This window comes from Hippocampus guttulatus, chromosome 7, assembly GCF_054856545.1.
Source record: "Hippocampus guttulatus isolate MCC_2025c chromosome 7, RoL_Hgut_1.0, whole genome shotgun sequence".
In the NCBI taxonomy this organism is placed as follows: Eukaryota; Metazoa; Chordata; class Actinopteri; order Syngnathiformes; family Syngnathidae; genus Hippocampus; species Hippocampus guttulatus.
The window spans coordinates 10,573,121-10,592,138 of record NC_141267.1 but is presented as its reverse complement, the minus strand read 5'-3'; the positions used below and the strand labels follow the sequence as shown (position 1 = coordinate 10,592,138).

Sequence of the window (19,018 nt, the reverse complement as noted above, 5' to 3'; positions counted from 1 at the left end):
GAATGCCCAGGCAAGAGTAAGACAACGGCCTGCATGGGAAACACTGGATCAAAGCCAGAGTATCGTGTTGGGTTCGACATTATAGGTTGGGGGGAGTGATGGCTCTTTTAGTGACTGTTAGAAAACTTAATCAGCAGTAATAAATAAATAAAAAACAATTTCTGTATTATCACGTTATCGGTAACAAAGATAAAAAATAGTGCATGCTGTATATGCACTTCTTAAGGCATTGTACCTTGTATTTCAAAGACAAAAACAAACTCAACAATCAAATGCACTTTTTGCACATTATAAACTGCAACCAAATAGAATCAAATATAATCAACACTCCACAAAATTTAAAAAGATGACAATTGACTCAAAAGAAGTGTTGCAGCCCTTTGCAGAGGTATCTTCTTACATCTTGAGTCTTAGTTCAAAGTAAAAACAACAATTCCCACATTTACTGAAAGGCAACTAACAATTCTGAGACACTAAATACGGTTATAGTGAGAATTAATATTTGAAACAGTAATATAAACCAACATTTTGATGCTGTTTTATAGGGGTGTGCATCTATCTGTCAAAGAAAAGACGATTCAATGCGTATGGCGATACATGGGGTGCAATACAATTCAAGCACAGTACATTTTAAAGTACAACACGCGTGGATTCAGTTCAGTGGCACTACGATTCGATTTGATATGGTACAGCTTAGTTAAAGGTGAGATGCAATGCGTTTCTTGTTGAAAGTAGGCATTTAACAATATGAATGAGCTTTTCAGTACTGCAAATGCTCTTCAGTACTGTAAATGAAATAACTAAAAACAATCAACCAAACACCGGCATTTCCTACAAAAGCGATTCGTCACTCAAGAGCAGAAGTATATATGTACTTTTTTAAACCTTTATATACGGGAAGGGTCTTCCAAGCCCAAAGCATTTCTGTTAATGAAATTCAAAGAAACAAATAATCAGCAATTGCTCTTGTGTGTAATGTTTTCAGAGCAATGGAAAATATTCTACATTTATAAATTGAACCGCCATAACTGGCCAGAAACTGCTGTTAAAACTTTACCAGAAATCTTAGTTCCAAATGGATTTCATAAATAATAATAAAGGGTCAACAAATTCTTAATCCAATGGCTAAGGCCTAAAAAATTGTTGACTTAATGCAATTCTATCATCAATCTGCTAATTGGAAGTTAAAAATTCTTGATTGTGTTTTGATGAATCATGCACTGGTAGATGCAGTTGAGGTGAAATTGTGAGTGTACTATTTATTTGCCTGCAATGAGCAGTGGCAGACCCAAAAATGCAAATATGACCGATTTCACTCGGCCATCATCGAATGAATGGATGAACTTGAACCCAGTTGAGCATACCGGGTGACTTTGCTGCGTCAGGCTGATGATTTTATCAGCTGTCATCCTGCTGAATGATCCACCCATGATGATAATATACTGACTCATCATAAGTCACATGTGATGATAAAAACCATTTTTTTTTCCTCATGTGAAAGTGCTCAGTCTGTTTTTCAAATTTTCCTGCCAACCTGAGCTGTGATTTAATTTGATTCAGTCTTTCAATTTAAAAGGCCAAACAGTTCACAGAACAAGTCAAGGCCAAACTGTTCACAGAATAATCTCAAGGTGGCAGTAATTTACATTCTAAAACGAGTCACCAACGGTGTAACTTGCTGTTCTTTTCTTTCTTTTTATATTTTTTTAAAGATAACGTACAAAACAAAGGCACTTCATAAAGCATATAAAACGTCGTGCTGCAATCTCGGAGAACGGGAGGGATTGAGTTTTTAGTCCTGAGCTGCATAGCAAGGACTGAGATTTAATCAGGTACCGGCTACAGGTTTGGACCCATGCAGAGGGTCACGTCCCTGTTTTTTGTTTGTTTGTTTGTTTGTTTGTTTTCATTTGGTTTTATTATGGGCTTGGTGATACTTTTCTGTGTCCCATCCCATGGCTTAGTCTATCCATCCATCCATTTTCTGAACCCCTTTATCCTCACAAAGGCCACGGGGCATGCTGGAGCGGGCAGCAGGTGGGGGAAGGGGACACCCTGAACCGGTTGCCAGCCAATCGCAGAGCACACAGAGACGAACAACCATCCTCTCTGACACTCACACCTCAGGACAATTTTGGGTGTTCAATCAGCCTGCCATGCATGTTTTTGAAATGTGGACGCAAACCGGAGTACCCAGAGAACACCCACGCAGGCACGGGAGAACATGCAAACTCCACACAGGAAGGCCGGAGCCGGGATCGAACCCACGACCTCTGCACTGTGAGGTCGACGTGCTACCCACTGGATCACCGGGCTGCCAGTCTTATTCCTCATATTAAAAATATACCCAAGATTGTTTTTTATCATCTCAAGAATATCGCCAGAGCCCGCCCGTTTCTTTCTTAGGCCAACATGGAAGTGCTGATATTTGCTTTTATTTACTGTCGCTTGGATTATTGCAATGTCCAGCTCTCTGATCTTCCTAAAAAGAGTATTTCAAGCTTACACCTACTCCAGATCTCAGTCACATGAGTCCTGACAAGGACCAGGGGATGCTGAGGTCCTCTGGCACGGGCCTTTCAATTATACCTTCCTCAATATACATGGTCAGGCTGCATTCAGCCATTTTGGTCCCAGCTATGGAATAGGTTGCCAGAGGACATCAGGTCCGCAGAGACTGTTGATGTTTTTAAAAGGAGGCTTAAGGCACATTTTTTTAGCTTGGCTTTCAAATAACATATGTACTTATTTTAATTTCAAGCCTTGCCACTTATTTGTTTATTATCGTGCCGGTGTTTCCTCCTGGGGGGCATCCCCACTGGAAGGTGTGGTGGCCGTCATTCTTGTCAGCGTGGATTAGCTCCCTTGGGTGCTCTTTTCTTCATATGGTTTCTCTCTGCCTTGCCATGTCTTTTTTAATATAGTTCATCTCTGTGTGTGTGCGTGTGCGTGTGCGTGTGTGCCGATGCGCGCGCATGCTTGTGGGTAAATGCATCTATGTATTTTGGGGCAGGGGGGTTCCTCTTTTTATGTTGTAATTTTGAAGTTTTAATGGCACAGCATTTTGAGTTGCATTTTTATGTATGAAAAGTGCTGTATAAATAACGTTTGATTGATATCAACACAACTATTCAGGACCATTTTATTATCATGTCAAGTTACATAACATTCTGTCTAACCCTATAGCTACAGCACAATGCCATGAGCTTTGTTTGATAACCAAACCCTGTCTAAAAAGGTCTGTATTATAAACAAAGCTTTTTGATTGACAAAAGGTTTCATTTCTAAATCCCTTATCAAGTACACATCATGAGACCGCGGATTGGTCCTTCAGATGTGACAGTTTGGTGCAACTTTGCCTCTGGCATCTCACAAGAGACCTATTCTTGGCACCCTGTTGCAACATGGTAACTGAGCTTGTATTCATAGCATATTGTTGGGTGGATTTTAGTCAAAGTATCCCCGTGGCTGTCTTTCTTTCTTTTTATTTTTTTAAAATTGTTATATAATTTGAGGGCAGGGGACTAATGGTTGTAGGAAGAAAATGACCAGACAAATACATGACATGTTCGGTGATCCACATGTTCATGTTTTTTGGTTCCACAGCTGTGCTTCAGTTCACGAGTAGTCATAGAATTCATGTTGAATGCTCAGTTGTGTGGTTTTTTTAATTTTTATTTTTTATTTTTTAATCAGTTGAGCGTTAACGTACCTTGCTCCATGCATCACGTATTTCACAACCAGATACCTGTCTTGTTGTGTGTGGGGTTTTTTTCATTGAGACTTATAGATCAACTTTAACTCAAGAAGGCGACCGGATTTGTTAATTTGTCCAATGAGTTGTTGAAACAGCTTGGTTTGCTTCCAGTGCTTTATAAGTTGTTCATTTGTTTGGATTAGTCTCTCGTCCCCACTGATTGGTACACATCTATAATCAAACATTTTCTCAAGTATCAGATATCATAACCTTGGGTGCCGATGAACTACAGCGGAAGTCTTCTTGGAATATATGCACTGGATTCCAGCATCTTTCATGAAAGATTGCTCTTTCATAGAAGTCAAGATGGCGCCCGAGTAGGCAGCCGTCAGCAAGTGCTCTCATGAGCCTTGCTTTTTTTTTTTGTTTTTGTGTTTGTTTTGTCACTTTGTGTTTGTTGTTACGTCGTGTGGACCTGATGTGGACTTTTTTCAGCATTTTTTGGCGACGACATTCATCAAGGAGGAGACTCTGTGCTTGGTGGTTGCGCCTTCTCGGCAGCATCGGTATACCAGCACTGTTTTTGACTGGGAGGAATGTCGGCGCCATTTGACTGTCGTTGCTGGACAGTCCCGTGGCGCTTGTGTCTTGCGCCTGTAATGGGCAGCATTTTTCACAGCCCTGCTTTGTTCAGCGGAGAGATCGGTGCTGTTGAACGGTCTGCGGCTGGATGGATGTAAGTCTTGAGGAGCCGACGATGAGAAGAAAGGAGCGTTAGCGCGGAGCGCCGATGCGGATTTGGAACTGGGAGTCGCGGCTTGGAGTTTGAAGCGGATTACGTGGGACAGGAGAAGTGAACTAATCTATTTTCGTCAATGGACGCTACAGCTTCGTGTTTGCTTTTAAAACTTAGCTTGTAGCAGACGTGTGCACATTTTCAGCATGACGTCTCTGATCCACTGGTGAAAGGACACTTTGATCCTCTCCTCTTTCATCTAGAACTGCTTCAGACAACAAAGTGTATGCAGAAAAGTGGTGAAGATTGCACGACTGTCTGTGTCTTATGTGTTGTGTTATTTTTGTTATTTTGACTTCAAAATGGCGCCGCGAGAGTGGCTGCCTTTCCAGCAGCTCCTATATTTTGTTGTACTACTTCTTCCTTTCATAACTTTGCTGCTGTGAATTGGGAATTTCTCCATTGCGAGACTAATAAAGGTTTTCTTATCTTATTTTCTTATCTTATCTTTATCTGGAATTACTTCATGCACTGATTCTACAAGTGTTGTTCAAATTCCACTAGTGGACTTCCCCTAGAGCACTGTTGTCAAAGTCAAGGCCCGGGGGCCCAATCTGGCCCGCTACGTTCTTTTATGAGGCCCGCGAAAGCAAATCATGTTTGTCAACTTCCATGATCCTTGCTAAAATCTGTACTGAAAGGTCAAATTACATTTGAACTGTAGCGCCAAAACATCAACACTCAAATGCAAAACTTATTTTAAGTGATCTTAAACATAAATCACCCGTGAAGGGTAGATTTGCCGTCATCCATAAAGGATTTTGTTCTTATTTTCACTTGGGATCCTGTTGGCTCAAACTTTTGGCTCAAAGTCTCCTTATACTCTAGCCTCGAAACAACCAAAATTGAAACGTAAAAGAAAGGCTTTGTTGCTGCGGATGCTTGTTAATATGGACATTATTCTGTACTTGTCTCTAGACTTCATTGGATGAAATGTGGATTTCCAACATCTTTCCTAACCCTTCATCCACGTAATCAGCCAACTTCCAGCAATTCGTGGTGGAGATAAACTGCAACGACAGCAAAGTCTGACAGCTCCTATGCAGTGGGAATTGTGCTAGAGAAAAGTAAATCATGCTGAAAGACATGGGTTTTTCAAACTACCTCTGCTATCCAGTGAACCATTTAATCAAAAAACAATGGAGGATATAAAGAACATGGAAATGTCAATGAAATTCCAAAATGTATCGTGGTGTCGAAAGGTTTTGTGACATCATTTCCACAATATCTAATATGGACAGCAGCATATCACATGACATGCTTCTAACAGTTTATATTTAAGAATTTGTTTTTCTTTTATAAGAGGTAATGAGAAACGGATTATGGGTTATCTAGATGTAAAGTAATAAGATGTTTGTAATTAATTCAATTCAAGTTCGTCTATTAATATTGTAACCATAACATACATTTATACTCTATATATCCAAAACGAATGCCGAGGTAGCGTAATCCTACTCCAAGGCCGTCAAACGTAAGCAGGCATTTACAGGTTGTCATGATTGACGAGCGACAACATGACAGGCATTTCAAATACTTGGCTCTCATTATGTCATGGATGGGCTGCCAAGCTTCCAAATGAATAGTTGGATCAGGGCTTCATTTAGTACTGAATTATATAATCTTTTGCTTTACGTGAGAAGACTCAACCTCACTTGTACCCCTGACTGAATTTGAAACCTTTTCACTCAGCACCTCTGATATACGGACCTGTCTCTTTGCCAGCTGAAGTCAATGCGCTTAAACACTTCCCTCACTGTACCTATAAAACCAGGTATTCGGCTCGTTAAGTGGGCTGAGCTCCCAGCTGTTGTGTTGAAGTATGCGGTTAGTACGGTCTTAAAACTTGCAGGATTGACATAACTCACCACTGCATCAAGGCAAGGTGCTGAAACTTGTCAAGGTACGATTGGATTGATAACGCTTGCATTCGCTCTAATCTGGAAAGTTTAATGTTACTCACCCAACACTTCAAAAACTGTGAACATTTCCCTTTTCTTTCAAGTATTCCTGCCTTTTTTGGGGGGGGGGTAACTATTTAGTCTGTGACTTTGTAGATCATGCCATGGGAATTTTCACATTTATTATGCAAACAATGGTGTGTATGACATGGTCATGAACTCTTCAGGATTATGCACTTCAATAAATCACACACCAGTTTAATTCTTAAAAATGGTGAGTCGGTCTATTATTGTTATTATTATTTTAATGTTTTGAATGTGTTGTGTGTCTGGATGAATACAAATAGATTAATAATTAGTTGCAATGGAAAATGTGCGGAAGATGTATTTAATTTTACATTATAAGGTTTCTTAAAGCAGTCTCCACTAAATCACATCACCATTTCCTCTGATCTGTTGTGCATCGCCATCTTCCGGCGCCCTCACTCATTCTCTTTCTTGCCTTCCCACTCAAATAATCTTTCTCTTCCTTCACTCATTTTTCAGAATCAGAATCAGAATAATCTTTATTGGCCAAGTATGTAGAACACACAAGGAATTTGTCTCTGGTATAACACGCTGCAATAGTATCATCATAAACAAGAACATGACAAATACAGTACAAATTTTTCTCCTCTTTTTTTCAATTCCTTAAAAAAATGCAGGGAACCCATCTACTACTTTCTATGAGGCTTTTCGGGCTAGTATATTACAAGGCTCAAAGTCCGTCAACGATGCGTATGAGCTTGGGTGTGTTTACATGTTTGTTTGTGTGGCCTGCAGTGGGTTCCTCTGTACCCAATCACTGCACCTAAGCAATTTACTAAAATAAGTTCAGCAGTACTGCTTTATTACTTTGACATTTATATGATCCTAAAGTGTAATTTACAAAAGTATGTTTCAGTTCATTTGATGATGTGAGAACAGATCACGACATTATGACACCGATCTTGATTATGTAATGTTTGTTGATGGTTGGCCATTGTCAAATGTGGTTGTAAATTGCACCACTCGCACCTGTTTTTTAAATAATGCAGAATGGTATTATGTGTGTACTAGATTAACTTTTTTTTATAGGTTTTACCCACCATTCTCTTTTGGGCGACGACCAAGCGTGTGTGTGTATGTGCATGTGAGTGTGTGTGTGTGTGTGTGTGTGTGTGTGTGTGTGTGTGTGTGTGTGTGTGTGTGTGTGTGTGTTACAATAGAGCAGATCATATTAAAATAACATGATGAAGGCTATGGTAGATGATGTATTTTCCCCTGAAGTCCGTCATTTATATTCTCAGATGAGAAGGTGGTTATTACTCGTGATGCATTCTTGACCTGTTGAGTCAGCCAGCGTTGTACTTATAACTGTGGTGCTCATGTCATACAAATAGTGTGAGCCTCACTATGAGGCTTTGGGGGGGCAGTGAGGGTCATTGGGGGCGTTAGCCTGCAGAAGAGTTGTATGCACTCAGGTTGTGTTATGAATAACAGATACGTCAAATGCTTGTTCTGTGTTGATAAGAAAAAAAAAAGACCAGTTTTTGGACTGCTGCCATTCATTGATGTTCACATAGCTCTGCCATTGCTGTGATTGACTTTCTGTTTGGGCAATTGCTGCCTTCACAAATAAACATGGTACATGTTGATAAAGGACAAGAAGGGAGAGATGCCTCCAGGAAACTTGAAACACATTGTGCCATCCCCTGTGGAATTGGGAGTGTTGACTTGTGTTCACTTTGGCAGAAATACGACCCTATCAACTGATCTACCAAATATTCATCAAGTATGTCTTAATTTGCAATGACAAAGCCAAACCCCGTTTATCAAGTGCATTGCTGATCCAACCTCAGTGACCTGCGGAATAACTTTTTCCTTTGAGGAGCTTTTACTAATTATTGACTTCATTGTGTGTATGTATATTGTGTGTGTGGGTTGAACGTAGAAACAACTGATTTTACAAGCTGGCGCTCATCTTTTAATCTGGACTGTATGGTCAAGTCCAGTCTCTTGGCTGGTTGGGTGGTCTTAACATGAATTGTTGAGTGACATTTTGGTGTTTATTTCCCCACGCAGCTCCTTGTTGCCTGTGGGCTTCCTGACGAAGTTGAGCTTTATTCAAGGCTTTGATCTAATTGCAGGTAAAGGGTGTTGCTTCCTTGAATCTCCTTTTGTCTGGAGGTAAGTCATCTATCTGCAAGGCTTGACTTGCAAGGTTAGACATGCGAGAGATGCAGTGGGATAATTTGAGAGCAAATAGAGGAGCATTCATGAAAATCTATATTTGTTCCCAGCCAGCTCTTTTTAAATTTTGTTTCCAGCTTGTCCTTTATTTCATGAAATTAATTTGACATCTCTCAATTTGAATTTGGGATTTTTAAATGTTACGTAGGGCTAATAAAGGGTGCTTAAAATTACCTAAAAGGCCTTGGAGAGTGCTTGAATTTGACTTTGTAAATGTGTTTAAAGTAAAATAATACATTTTAAATAACGGTAAAGTCACTAAATGTCCCTCTACAGTTATGAGGTAATAAACCTTTAAAGTATTGGGTTACTGTAAATCAGTTGCGTCACTAATAAGGTGACTGGAGTAAATAATGTTCAATTAAATATTTCAAACAATATCAGAAGTTTACGTAAAACCCTATGACGCTTTTTGTTGTTGTTCCAAAACACTTTTTTTTCTGCCACAGACTCAATTGGAATATCTCATTCTTGTCTAAAAATGAAAAAAAAAACACATTTAATTACAGGCTGCCGGGCATACTTTAAGTACCCAACCCCATTCAATTGAATCGTTCTTCAAATACCTTGAGTACATAATTTTGAAATAATTCCTGGGCTTGAGTTACACCCCTTTGTATATTGTACCACACTCTGATTTTAAACCTTGCAAGGCGTTTAAGTTGCAGTGAGGAATTGATTGGCTGACATCTTAACCATCTCCCCACGGTGATCTTACGTAACTGACCACAAGTCTTAAAGTTGCTACTGTTTTGCATCTTGTCAACTATATCTTTGGAAACCTCTATGACACTTCACCCGTATTTATACCACGGGCGTTTACTGAGCACACATGTCTCCATAACAGTTCTCTTGCTTCACACTTGATCAGTTAAAACACTTGCTGTGCTTGGGAAATGCGTATTACAAGCATAGATGTTTATATGAAGCAAACTTCCTCTCTGGGCATCTAGATATTAACAAAGATTTTCCTAAATCCGTTTATTTAAGCAAACATTCGGCCGCAATTCAATTTCCATTTCAAAATGTGACTTATTAAGCAATATGCCAGGTAACAGGTTAGTAGTATAAGCTTTTAAGGCGCTGTTTCTAATGATTGACACAAAGCATCTTCTTCAGTGAGGATACCCAAAGAAAACCTCCTTAATCTCGTGATGCCTATGCAGCTGAATGCTCCTTTACCGTAAAACTCTGGATTTTGCCAATATACCCTTTGGTGTAGCAGCCAGTGCATTCCAGTCAGGCCTTAATCAAATTAGGATAACAAGTGGGGCATATCCAAATCCCCAAGATGATTTAAGGAGCAGAGTGGGGAAGTGATGCAGGGAATCAATCACATGAAGAGCTGGTTTTAGTTGTGCGCCATGTGGACACCGATGACTTGAGACTGAGCAGCCATAAACATGGTCCCCTGCTGTGTTTGTAAATTGAGCTTGATCACACAACACCTCACACATGTTGTCAGGAGCCAAGTGGTGGAGTGCGAACTGCAAACATTCCTGTCCCAATGCAAGGAGTTTGAAACAACAAGACCTTTCATAACTCAATCAACATGGTGGCTCAAGATCATCCATGTTCTCAAATATGTTGCTTTTTTAAAATATCAATGCATTGACTACTTAAGGGCTTTGATTCCTTCTCATGCCCTGCATCATCCGGTCCTCGTATCCTTTGGGAGGTTCACTGGTGGGCTTTGAGACAGATGTAACACTGAGTCGTTGTTTATGTACAAGTCTGGGGATTATGTAAGGAGCATGGGAGCTAGCGGGAACGTTCCTTCGCCCTGTTTTTGAGGAAGCTTTGGAGGCTGTAGAATGCCTCCTGATTTCGTGCTATGAAAATAAAATTTCCATCCACAGACAAGGCATCCCTCATCTAAATCTGATTTAGTTTAGTCTCCATTGTCTATACTCGGACCTCCCCGTTGGTTGGACGACACATCCAACAATCCTTCTGTGCATAGGCACCTATGAGTCATACTTCCAGCATCCTGCAATTGTCATTGCTAACTTCATGTTACAATGAGGACAGGAGCCATTTATCCGCGTTATTTATTTAACAAATGTTTGAAATCAACGGATTTGAACTGTGTTCATTGATGTTCGTGAGACTCAAGTGTATTATCAGTATGGGGTATTTTACAGCTGATGTCAAATGAAATTAAATGAAATCTAATTTGCTATTTTCTGCTGATTGTGTTTGAATTGACGGTCATGATTGTAAACCCATAAGAAGCCATCTTAGTGATTGATAAAAACAAACTTAATATATTGTTTACATTAATTTTCTGGGCACAGTGAAAAGTGTTCTTCAGCATTGTTGATTTGGGGAAAAAATGAACCACACATAATCAACTCCTGTTATACGAAAATAAAAACTTGCACCATGGAAGTATCTGTCACAGAACTACAAGTGTTTTGCTTACAACTTGGATGAGCCTGGTTAGAGTTACATCTGTCGGTATCTCAGTTGTTAATGTTATATTTTGTCACCGGAATTTAATTATGGCCAAACGTTCCTCTGTTACGGGATGCAGCACCTCCCTACATGATTGCAAAGCAAAAAATCAACAAGACAGACTACGTTTTTACTTGGGGCTACATATTGTTTTTGTTTGGTTCCCCCCCACCAAGATCTGTCTTTCTCTCTGTCAAGTTACTGATTACTTGCTAAAAACAATGGAGTTTGTCAGTTTGAACGTTAAATATGTTGTCTTTGTAGTATGCCAAATCATGTTGTCTTTGTAGTATGCCAAATTACATATCGGTTGAACATGATTTGCAAATCGTATTCTCTTTAAATATGTTTAACACAACATCCCAACTTCTTTGGAATTTGGCAAATGAGTATTATTGGCCGTTATTGAGCAAGTTAAGACATTTGTTTTAACATCTTAATAGTCTTCTCAAAGTGGCCCAGGAACAGAAGTAATTGTGATCAAGACAGCAAGACATACTATGAGTTGTGTAATTGGAAATTTTGCTGACATCATCTGGTGAAGTTGCCAAACTGCACCTTGAAGAGCAACAGTGAGTCATCAGTGCGCGTGCTCCTCTGTTGTTTTAGTCCCCGCCATCCGCAATTGTTTTGAAATCAATTCATTGTGGGGGTTGTTATCGCTCAAAAACTGAGGTCTCATTTGTCCAGCTGTCTGCCCCCCACTAGGAGTATTTGTATGCTTTGGGACAGGGACGTGTGCCGGTACATCTGTGCCCGAGTGGAGAGCTCATTGATTTATATGATGCCATTGTTAGTCATGTGATGTGGTGACACGTGCCTGTTGTCTCATGCCATCTTTATGTGAAGTCTATTCACATTGATGAACTTGTGGTGTACCTGCAGGTCACACCCCCTGATAAGACATTCCCCAGATAAGTTGGTACAGAAACTAAAGCTTGGAGAAACAAATTGCCTGGACAGCCTCTAGTGCTTAGCGTGGCGTGTCACAGCATGATATCGGCTCTGACACAGATGTCTGGCTTTGGAGGCACTGGCCTAGAGGCCGGAGGTGTCCACGCATGGAATGTGCTGAAGGTCCCGTTGGAGGATGCGTGTGTGGATGGATGCTGTTGGGTCTGCACTGCAGGCCCATGTGGAGGTTAGCGCCGCAAGAGGTCCTTATATAAACCACCACATGTCTTCCCACTTGAATAAAATGTACTGGGTGCTTTGTTTTTTTTGGAAACGGAATGGCAACAAATTAGATGAGGGGTTTTTGTCTGCCTCCAGGCAAGAGAAATCTCAGTCACTAAACTAATTTGAATCCAACCAGCGTTGTTTCTTGCTGTTGTTTCAAAACGTATTGGGAGCAAAGTTGTTGTTGTTTTTTTAGTGTCTTCTCCCCCATGGACAACAATGGGAAAATGCTCTTTTTAGTGTGGAATGTGTTCGTCTTCATTATCAGTCGCCCCCAATCACACAGCCACTGCGGAATGCCACACATTCAAATGGTTGTTGGCATTCATGGCCTATTTAAACAAACAAACAAAAAATCCCCAGGTGAGATGAAAAATGAAACGCCATTTGTCATTCATGATTTGGTTGCCTCAAGTTTTCCTTTTTTATTATTTGATCTGTATTTCCTTCATGCAAATATATGAATTCAGTAGAACCTTTGTGATTTTTAATGGGTTGTTTGTATGTCAGTGGCATTTGGAAGGCTGACAAATGGTTCACAAAGTTTGAGTGGTCCAAAAGGGTCTGTTTTGGTTCCCATTTGAAGACCAAAAATCTTCTCAGAGGACATGCAAGTGTTAAGTGTTCAAATTCCTTGTCGACAATGTCCCAACCATTCTCTGTTGGTGCTGTTTATACACAACAGCAACACGGGTAGATGGCACGTTTTACAGGCAGTGTAAAAGGAGCTCACCTATTACAATTATTAGGGGGCACTTAAAATTTACTGCTACTATTACAGTTAACCAAAAGTGAACCAGCTGTCACCTTTCCATTTTGTTTTTCCTAACATTTTCCACACAGTGTGCACTTATCAAAAAATGAAAAACAATTTTCATAACCGGCTACATAGATTCATACTGTACGAAAAATTTTTTTGATTCTTCGGAACGGATAATTAGTCTGAATCCTTATCATTGCTGAGTTTTGTGTCTGTGTTTTTCAGTGCTGAGTTTTATCTATTTTGTTGGGCAGCTCAAGGTCTTTGGAGGGATAGACCCGATGTGTGAACTTGGTGGTAATTATTTTCTTTGTACATCGAAGCATGTTTGAGTTTGTGATGAAGATAACGGACAGAATATCCCAGGCAGTAAACTGCGGACGCAGCGAGTCATTCCTATTGCTGTGCTTTTGCTTTGTGTATTTTATGCCAGGCACTTTGTTTGGCAGCTACAGCTCCTTGGGAGGATACTTTCAGTATTCTTTTTTTTTTTTTTTTTGGTGCAATGTTTTATTGGTCCTTGTAGGATGTATGGACTTCATTTGTGGCAGTTATTGTGATGAATGTATCAGACATTCGTATGTCAGGCAGGAAATGCAGACAGGGTGAGTAATTCCCCATTATTGCTGCATTTGTGATTTGCATATTTACGTCAAGCACCTTGGTGAGCAGGTCAGGCCTCGGAAAGATGCTAACTTCGTTTGTGGCAATTATTATTCCATCCATCCATTATCCAAACCACTATTATTCTTTTCATTCATACAGTAATTACTGTATTTTTGTGTTACAGAAACGTACCGTACAGAAAAGTACCTACTGCAGGTGTAATGATTTCATTGATGTTGTATTTTACATTCGTGTAGAACTGCAATGGCCCTTACTCTGAGTGTTTCCAAATGTTTTGACTCTTTCAACTCTAATGAGGTCATTGCTCTACTGATGGTAAATTCTAATGTAATGAAATGCTCCAGTGGGCTGCTTTACATTATTTATATCACATACTTCAAATATGACATCTTATCATACTTTCTAAATATGTTTGATTTATAAAACGAACGCACGTTTTGATGAGCAAGGGGAAAAGTAGAATAAACCTCACAGAGTGTTATGTAAATAAATGAATGCTGAAATGATGCCCGTCAGCCTACTTTGTGGAAAATAAAGCAGTTATTTTGAATGGAAAGAACACGGTACGTTACATCAAAGAGTGCTACTTCGCCCTCGTGAGTCACAGTGGACTATTTTTATCAGGCTGATGAATCAAAATATAACCTGTTTCAACGACTCCATTTCCTCGGACAAGTAGGCGTGCTGCTTGCTGAACTCCTCCCCCGGTGTTTACTTGCCATGTGACCGCGCGAGGCGCCTTTTAAGACAGCGCTCTCCTTGTGCCCTGCTGTTGGATACGCAGAGACAAGACCGCGAAGTTGTTAAGAGTAATACTGTAGCTGAAAACGACTTGACGTTTTGTTTTTTTATTCGGTTGGGAGAGCTGCTACGATGCGCTGCACAATGAGCTACAGTCTGTCGTGCTCGCCGAGGTCTTCTCCCACTTATTCGGGGCGCTTGATGTCCTATCGAGCGAGATGCGGCAGGTAAATTGAAATACTTTTGAAACATTGAACCTTCTTATTCTGAGTGTGCGCGCGCCACTGTTAACGACTTGTGCTGCATGGCGTGTAACCAGAATCTGCGTGCTTGTGTGAGTGTGAGAGAGTGAGTGAGAGAGTGAGTGAGTGAGTGAGTGAGTGAGTGAGTGAGTGAGTGAGTGAAAGAGAATCTACGTGTGTTACGTGCCGCGGTGTGCGGGACGTGAGCTCCGGCACCTCGCGCGTTGTTGTTGATGTTGAACAACGCTCACAATCGCGCATCGAAATGTTCTTTTTCTTTCTTTTAAAATGCTGCATTGCTGTTTTAATTTAACGCACACCATCATCTCAAACAGACCCTTGTGGCGACTTTGTCCTATACAATTCAGAGGTTGTCAACTTTGAGCCAAAGTACATATTTCACATTAGACAACTTTCACGGGACACCACAAAACAGACGTGTCACAAAATGTGGGTGCGCCCGTTCATTATGGATTTTATGCTTTGTAGTTGAAGAGCATTTAATTTTTCAACCTGTAACTATGTCCCCGACATAGTTAAAGACTTGTAGTAAATAAACAGTATATGAAATTTGGCAATTTCTTTACGCATACCCGCTCATACAGTGTTTGGGGATCAATGCTCAAGGCTAGTGTGTGCCAAGCTCTGTTTCTGCCAAAACAGACCGGTATTTCACAAAAGAAATATGTTATGACACAACACTAAACAAAATTGTTTTTTAAAAAGTGTTTTGTGTACGTGTGCGTGTGTGGATGCGCTCTGAATTCACTTACAAACAGTGTGTGCATCTCTAGTTGAACAGATTACTACAAGAAGCTCTGACTTGTTCTGTTCTTGAATGGCAAACATATACCCAGTTTAATTTTACCTTCTGCCATTGAGTAGGACTTTAATTATTCTTAATTATTTAATTATTCAGCTTCTTCCTTTTTTTTTCAAAATCATGCATGTTCCGTTCATTTAAGATTAAATTGACCTTGATAAAACATCTGTTAAAAGTAATAGAAAGTTTCCATAAACACGCATTACTGTTTTTTTTCTAATTTAATTTCTAATTGTTTTAGTTTTTTATTAGATTTTTTTCAACATCCTCATGTTTGTTAAGAAACAGTGGTAATTGTGCATGACGAAAGATGTCCTTATTCATGACTTCATCACTCTTTAGTCGGCAGGAGATGCGTGACGCAAGTGTTGTCGTAAATGTATCATGTGTGCAGTATCAAATTATGTGCTAAGGCGTATGGTTCTCATGTTTGTTTTTTCTCTCCACAGTGCATCCGGTGCCAGCGTAGTTGCCATTGACAACAAGATTGAACAGGCCATGGTGAGTTTTCCCAGTGTAAGCGGGTTGCACCCATTTTGATTTTCAACACATCACCATGTGTGTGCTTGCTAGTCTAGATAGTACAACAATACTGTATATCCACTGACTGTAGCAAGTCTCTTGCACCTAACCAGATGTCAATTGTAATACCAGATGTGACCTGTGAGAGGCAATATGGTGCCGCAAGGCATCCGGACTGCCAAAGAAAATGAAGAATATTCAAGTAGAGAAAATGAAATAGAAGAAGCTTTTCTGACTTGTCTACATTTTAGCTGCACATGCCTCTGTCTGCCATATTTATTGTGTGTGTATACTTCTTGGCATCCAGGGAACAAATGTTTTTAATATCAAAACTGACATCAGGCAAGACATATTTTATGCTATTTACTGCAGCTTCCTTGTTCGTCAGTGACGGCGCTCCTTTGTTCGGCTACATTTTATTCAAATGACAGTTCACAGAGTCAAATAACTCAAGAGTAGGTCAGCTTCCCTCACGCACATGAAGGTTTTGGTATATTGTAAGACATAAAGTATGTTTTAATTTAACACAGACATAAAACCCATCCTAAGTGTTAGGAATGATGATGATGATCACAATGATGTTTGTCTCTTCAGGATTTGGTAAAGAGCCACCTAATGTACGCCGTCCGCGAGGAGGTTGAGGTGCTGAAGGAGCAAATTAAGGAGCTGTACGAGCGCAACTCCATGCTGGAGCGCGAGAACGCTGTGCTCAAGTCGTTGGCCAACTCAGATCAGCTCAACCACCTTTCCAGCCACGGCAGCACGTCGCCCCCGCAGCAGCAACACGCAGCCATTACTAACAGCGGTGCCCCCTTGGCGCACCACGAAGGGGCTCAGAGCGTCCCCCACCAGCCCAACATCACCTCAGCGTGATCCCACCCCCCCCAGCTCGCACCCAAGCGCATCCACCGGTCCACACGCTCAATTCCACACAGCTCTCGAGCAGAGACACGCGCATACCGTCCCCCGCAGCGTTGCATTAAATGTGCTCCATTTAAGGAAAGTAGTGACATCATCTCGAAAGAGTACCGCCGTCATCCCTTGGAAAGTCTTATTGTGGCTAAAGTAGATGGCGGGACAAAGGGAGCAGGAGCACAGGGGTGGGGGTGGCAGCAAGTGGTCCAAAAGGGCAGTGCAAGACGTGGGAAAGCCATAGTGGCAAATAAAGCTCCCGCAATGTCAGCATCCACACGCCACATCATTCACGGGGGCCGAAAGCAACCAAGGGATGTGTCGTCATCAGCAGAGGCGTTCAGCGGAGCAAGTCGAGTGCCTCGTTCATGATAGGCCGCAACAAAAAGCTTACGTTAGTTGTTGTCGTTTGCTCAGAGCCGCCATCCTTTTGACATGTAACATTTCCATTATTAATTCACGTGTAGTATTTGCATTTATTTATTTCAGGGCTGCTATTTTCATAACGTCACAAAAGACAAAGAAAGTGTATTGTCTTTTTAGAATCTGTCAGGTCTTTTTGGTAGTCTCTCACAATCAAGCAAGTGTCAGTAAGTAGAGCAGACGGTAGGAAGGAAACACTAAAGCAGAATTACATGAGTTGAAATCCTGGTTGAATGTATATTTTGTAAAGTATTCAGAGTGAACAAGGTATGTACAGTACAAGAAAGAACCTGCTATGAAATGAAATATGTGCTGGGAGGTTTTGATAAAGCCAAACTATTATTTCTTTTGAGGTTCTTTGTTTAAATGGGTAAAAAAAAAAAGAAAAAAAAGATTGGGGTCTTGGTTGGGGGATGAAAAGCTGTGAAATTGTTGGACCTACTTTATAACCAAAGACGCAAAGCTGTGTAAGTGTTTTTCTGTTCTCACTCCTTTATTTTTTTTAAATGCACACTTTGTCCCTTATTTTTTATTTGTTTTGGCTCTTTGCATGACCTGCATGCCCTATACTCAAACCACTTTCTTAAAGTCATGCTTTTAATCCAGCACTCGGTTTGTGTCTGTCCGTGGCTATAGTTGTGATGAAAGGGAACAAATTCAGCGAAGGTGATGGAGAAGTGAGAAAAGGAGCCATTTTTGTTACATGACAGATTTGAATGCATTCAGCAAAGTCAGCATTTAAATTTTGATTGTAGCTTTCTAACACACCCTAAAAAGTACACAACGGTTTCCAAAATACAGACCGCAAGGAAACTATGAAACATTTCTCAACTTGAAGCTGGAACCCAGTCCGTCGTCGGAGAGAATCTACGTAATGGGATGTTTGTGTTCAGTCTTGTCTGTTTTGCCTCCTCTGCGTCACCTGCTGCCGTCAGGTGATTCCGATGCGGTCTACGTGGCTTAGAATCATACCAAAATACTTGGTGATTGTACAACGAGTTATCTTGCTACAGGATGGACTTTTGACTTTTTTGTTTGTTTGTTTTTTACAAATGGGTTTATTGCTCATTGCTTTTCTTGAGTTTAATTTGAAGGAGATGCCGTGTACATGCCAAGTGTACTTGTATGGAAGTGATCATTGAGCCTTGGAGAAAAATCTTAACGATGCCCTTGCAATGTGCTGTTCAGACAATTTTAGTTTTCAGACAATAATAAATGACTGTTTTATTAAGAACATGTGCATGTATTTATTGACCTAGCCACCTTATTGTTGTTATTATTAGATCATCATAATAACACTTAACACGAGTTAACTTTTCACTGAACACATTTTTTAACTTGAGAGACGCCATACATGACGAGGAAAAAAATCGCCAACTAAGTGCTGCTACTTTTGTGGGGTGTACTTGATGTGACCAAAGCAGCACATGACACTCTGAATAAAACCGGTGATCGGAAGGAACCAAGTACAAATACTCTCATGTTAGATGACAACAATAATGTAATACATTCAAAGAAACGAGATAATCGGCATGCATTGATCGGTTAAGGCAGGGATGGGCAAACTACGGCCCGCGGGCCGGATCCGGCCTGTTGGTCTTTTTAATCCGGCCCGCCGAAGATTGGTGCACATTGTTGAAGATTGGTTTGATTGTTATCATGTTAAAAAC

At 40.5% G+C, this 19,018-nt stretch overlaps 1 protein-coding gene across 1 annotated transcript in view; it reads left to right on the top strand.

Annotated features, from left to right (window-relative positions):
- tsc22d2 (TSC22 domain family 2) overlaps positions 1-18,584 on the top strand; it is a 29,150-nt gene extending 10,566 nt beyond the window's left edge. Inside the window, exons 2-3 of the mRNA XM_086116045.1 lie at positions 15,941-15,992; positions 16,608-18,584. Coding sequence (XP_085972171.1) covers positions 15,941-15,992; positions 16,608-16,886 — 331 coding nt within the window. The 3' untranslated portion in view covers positions 16,887-18,584. The remainder of the gene's footprint in view (positions 1-15,940; positions 15,993-16,607) is intronic.
- The last annotated feature ends 434 nt before the right edge of the window (positions 18,585-19,018 follow it).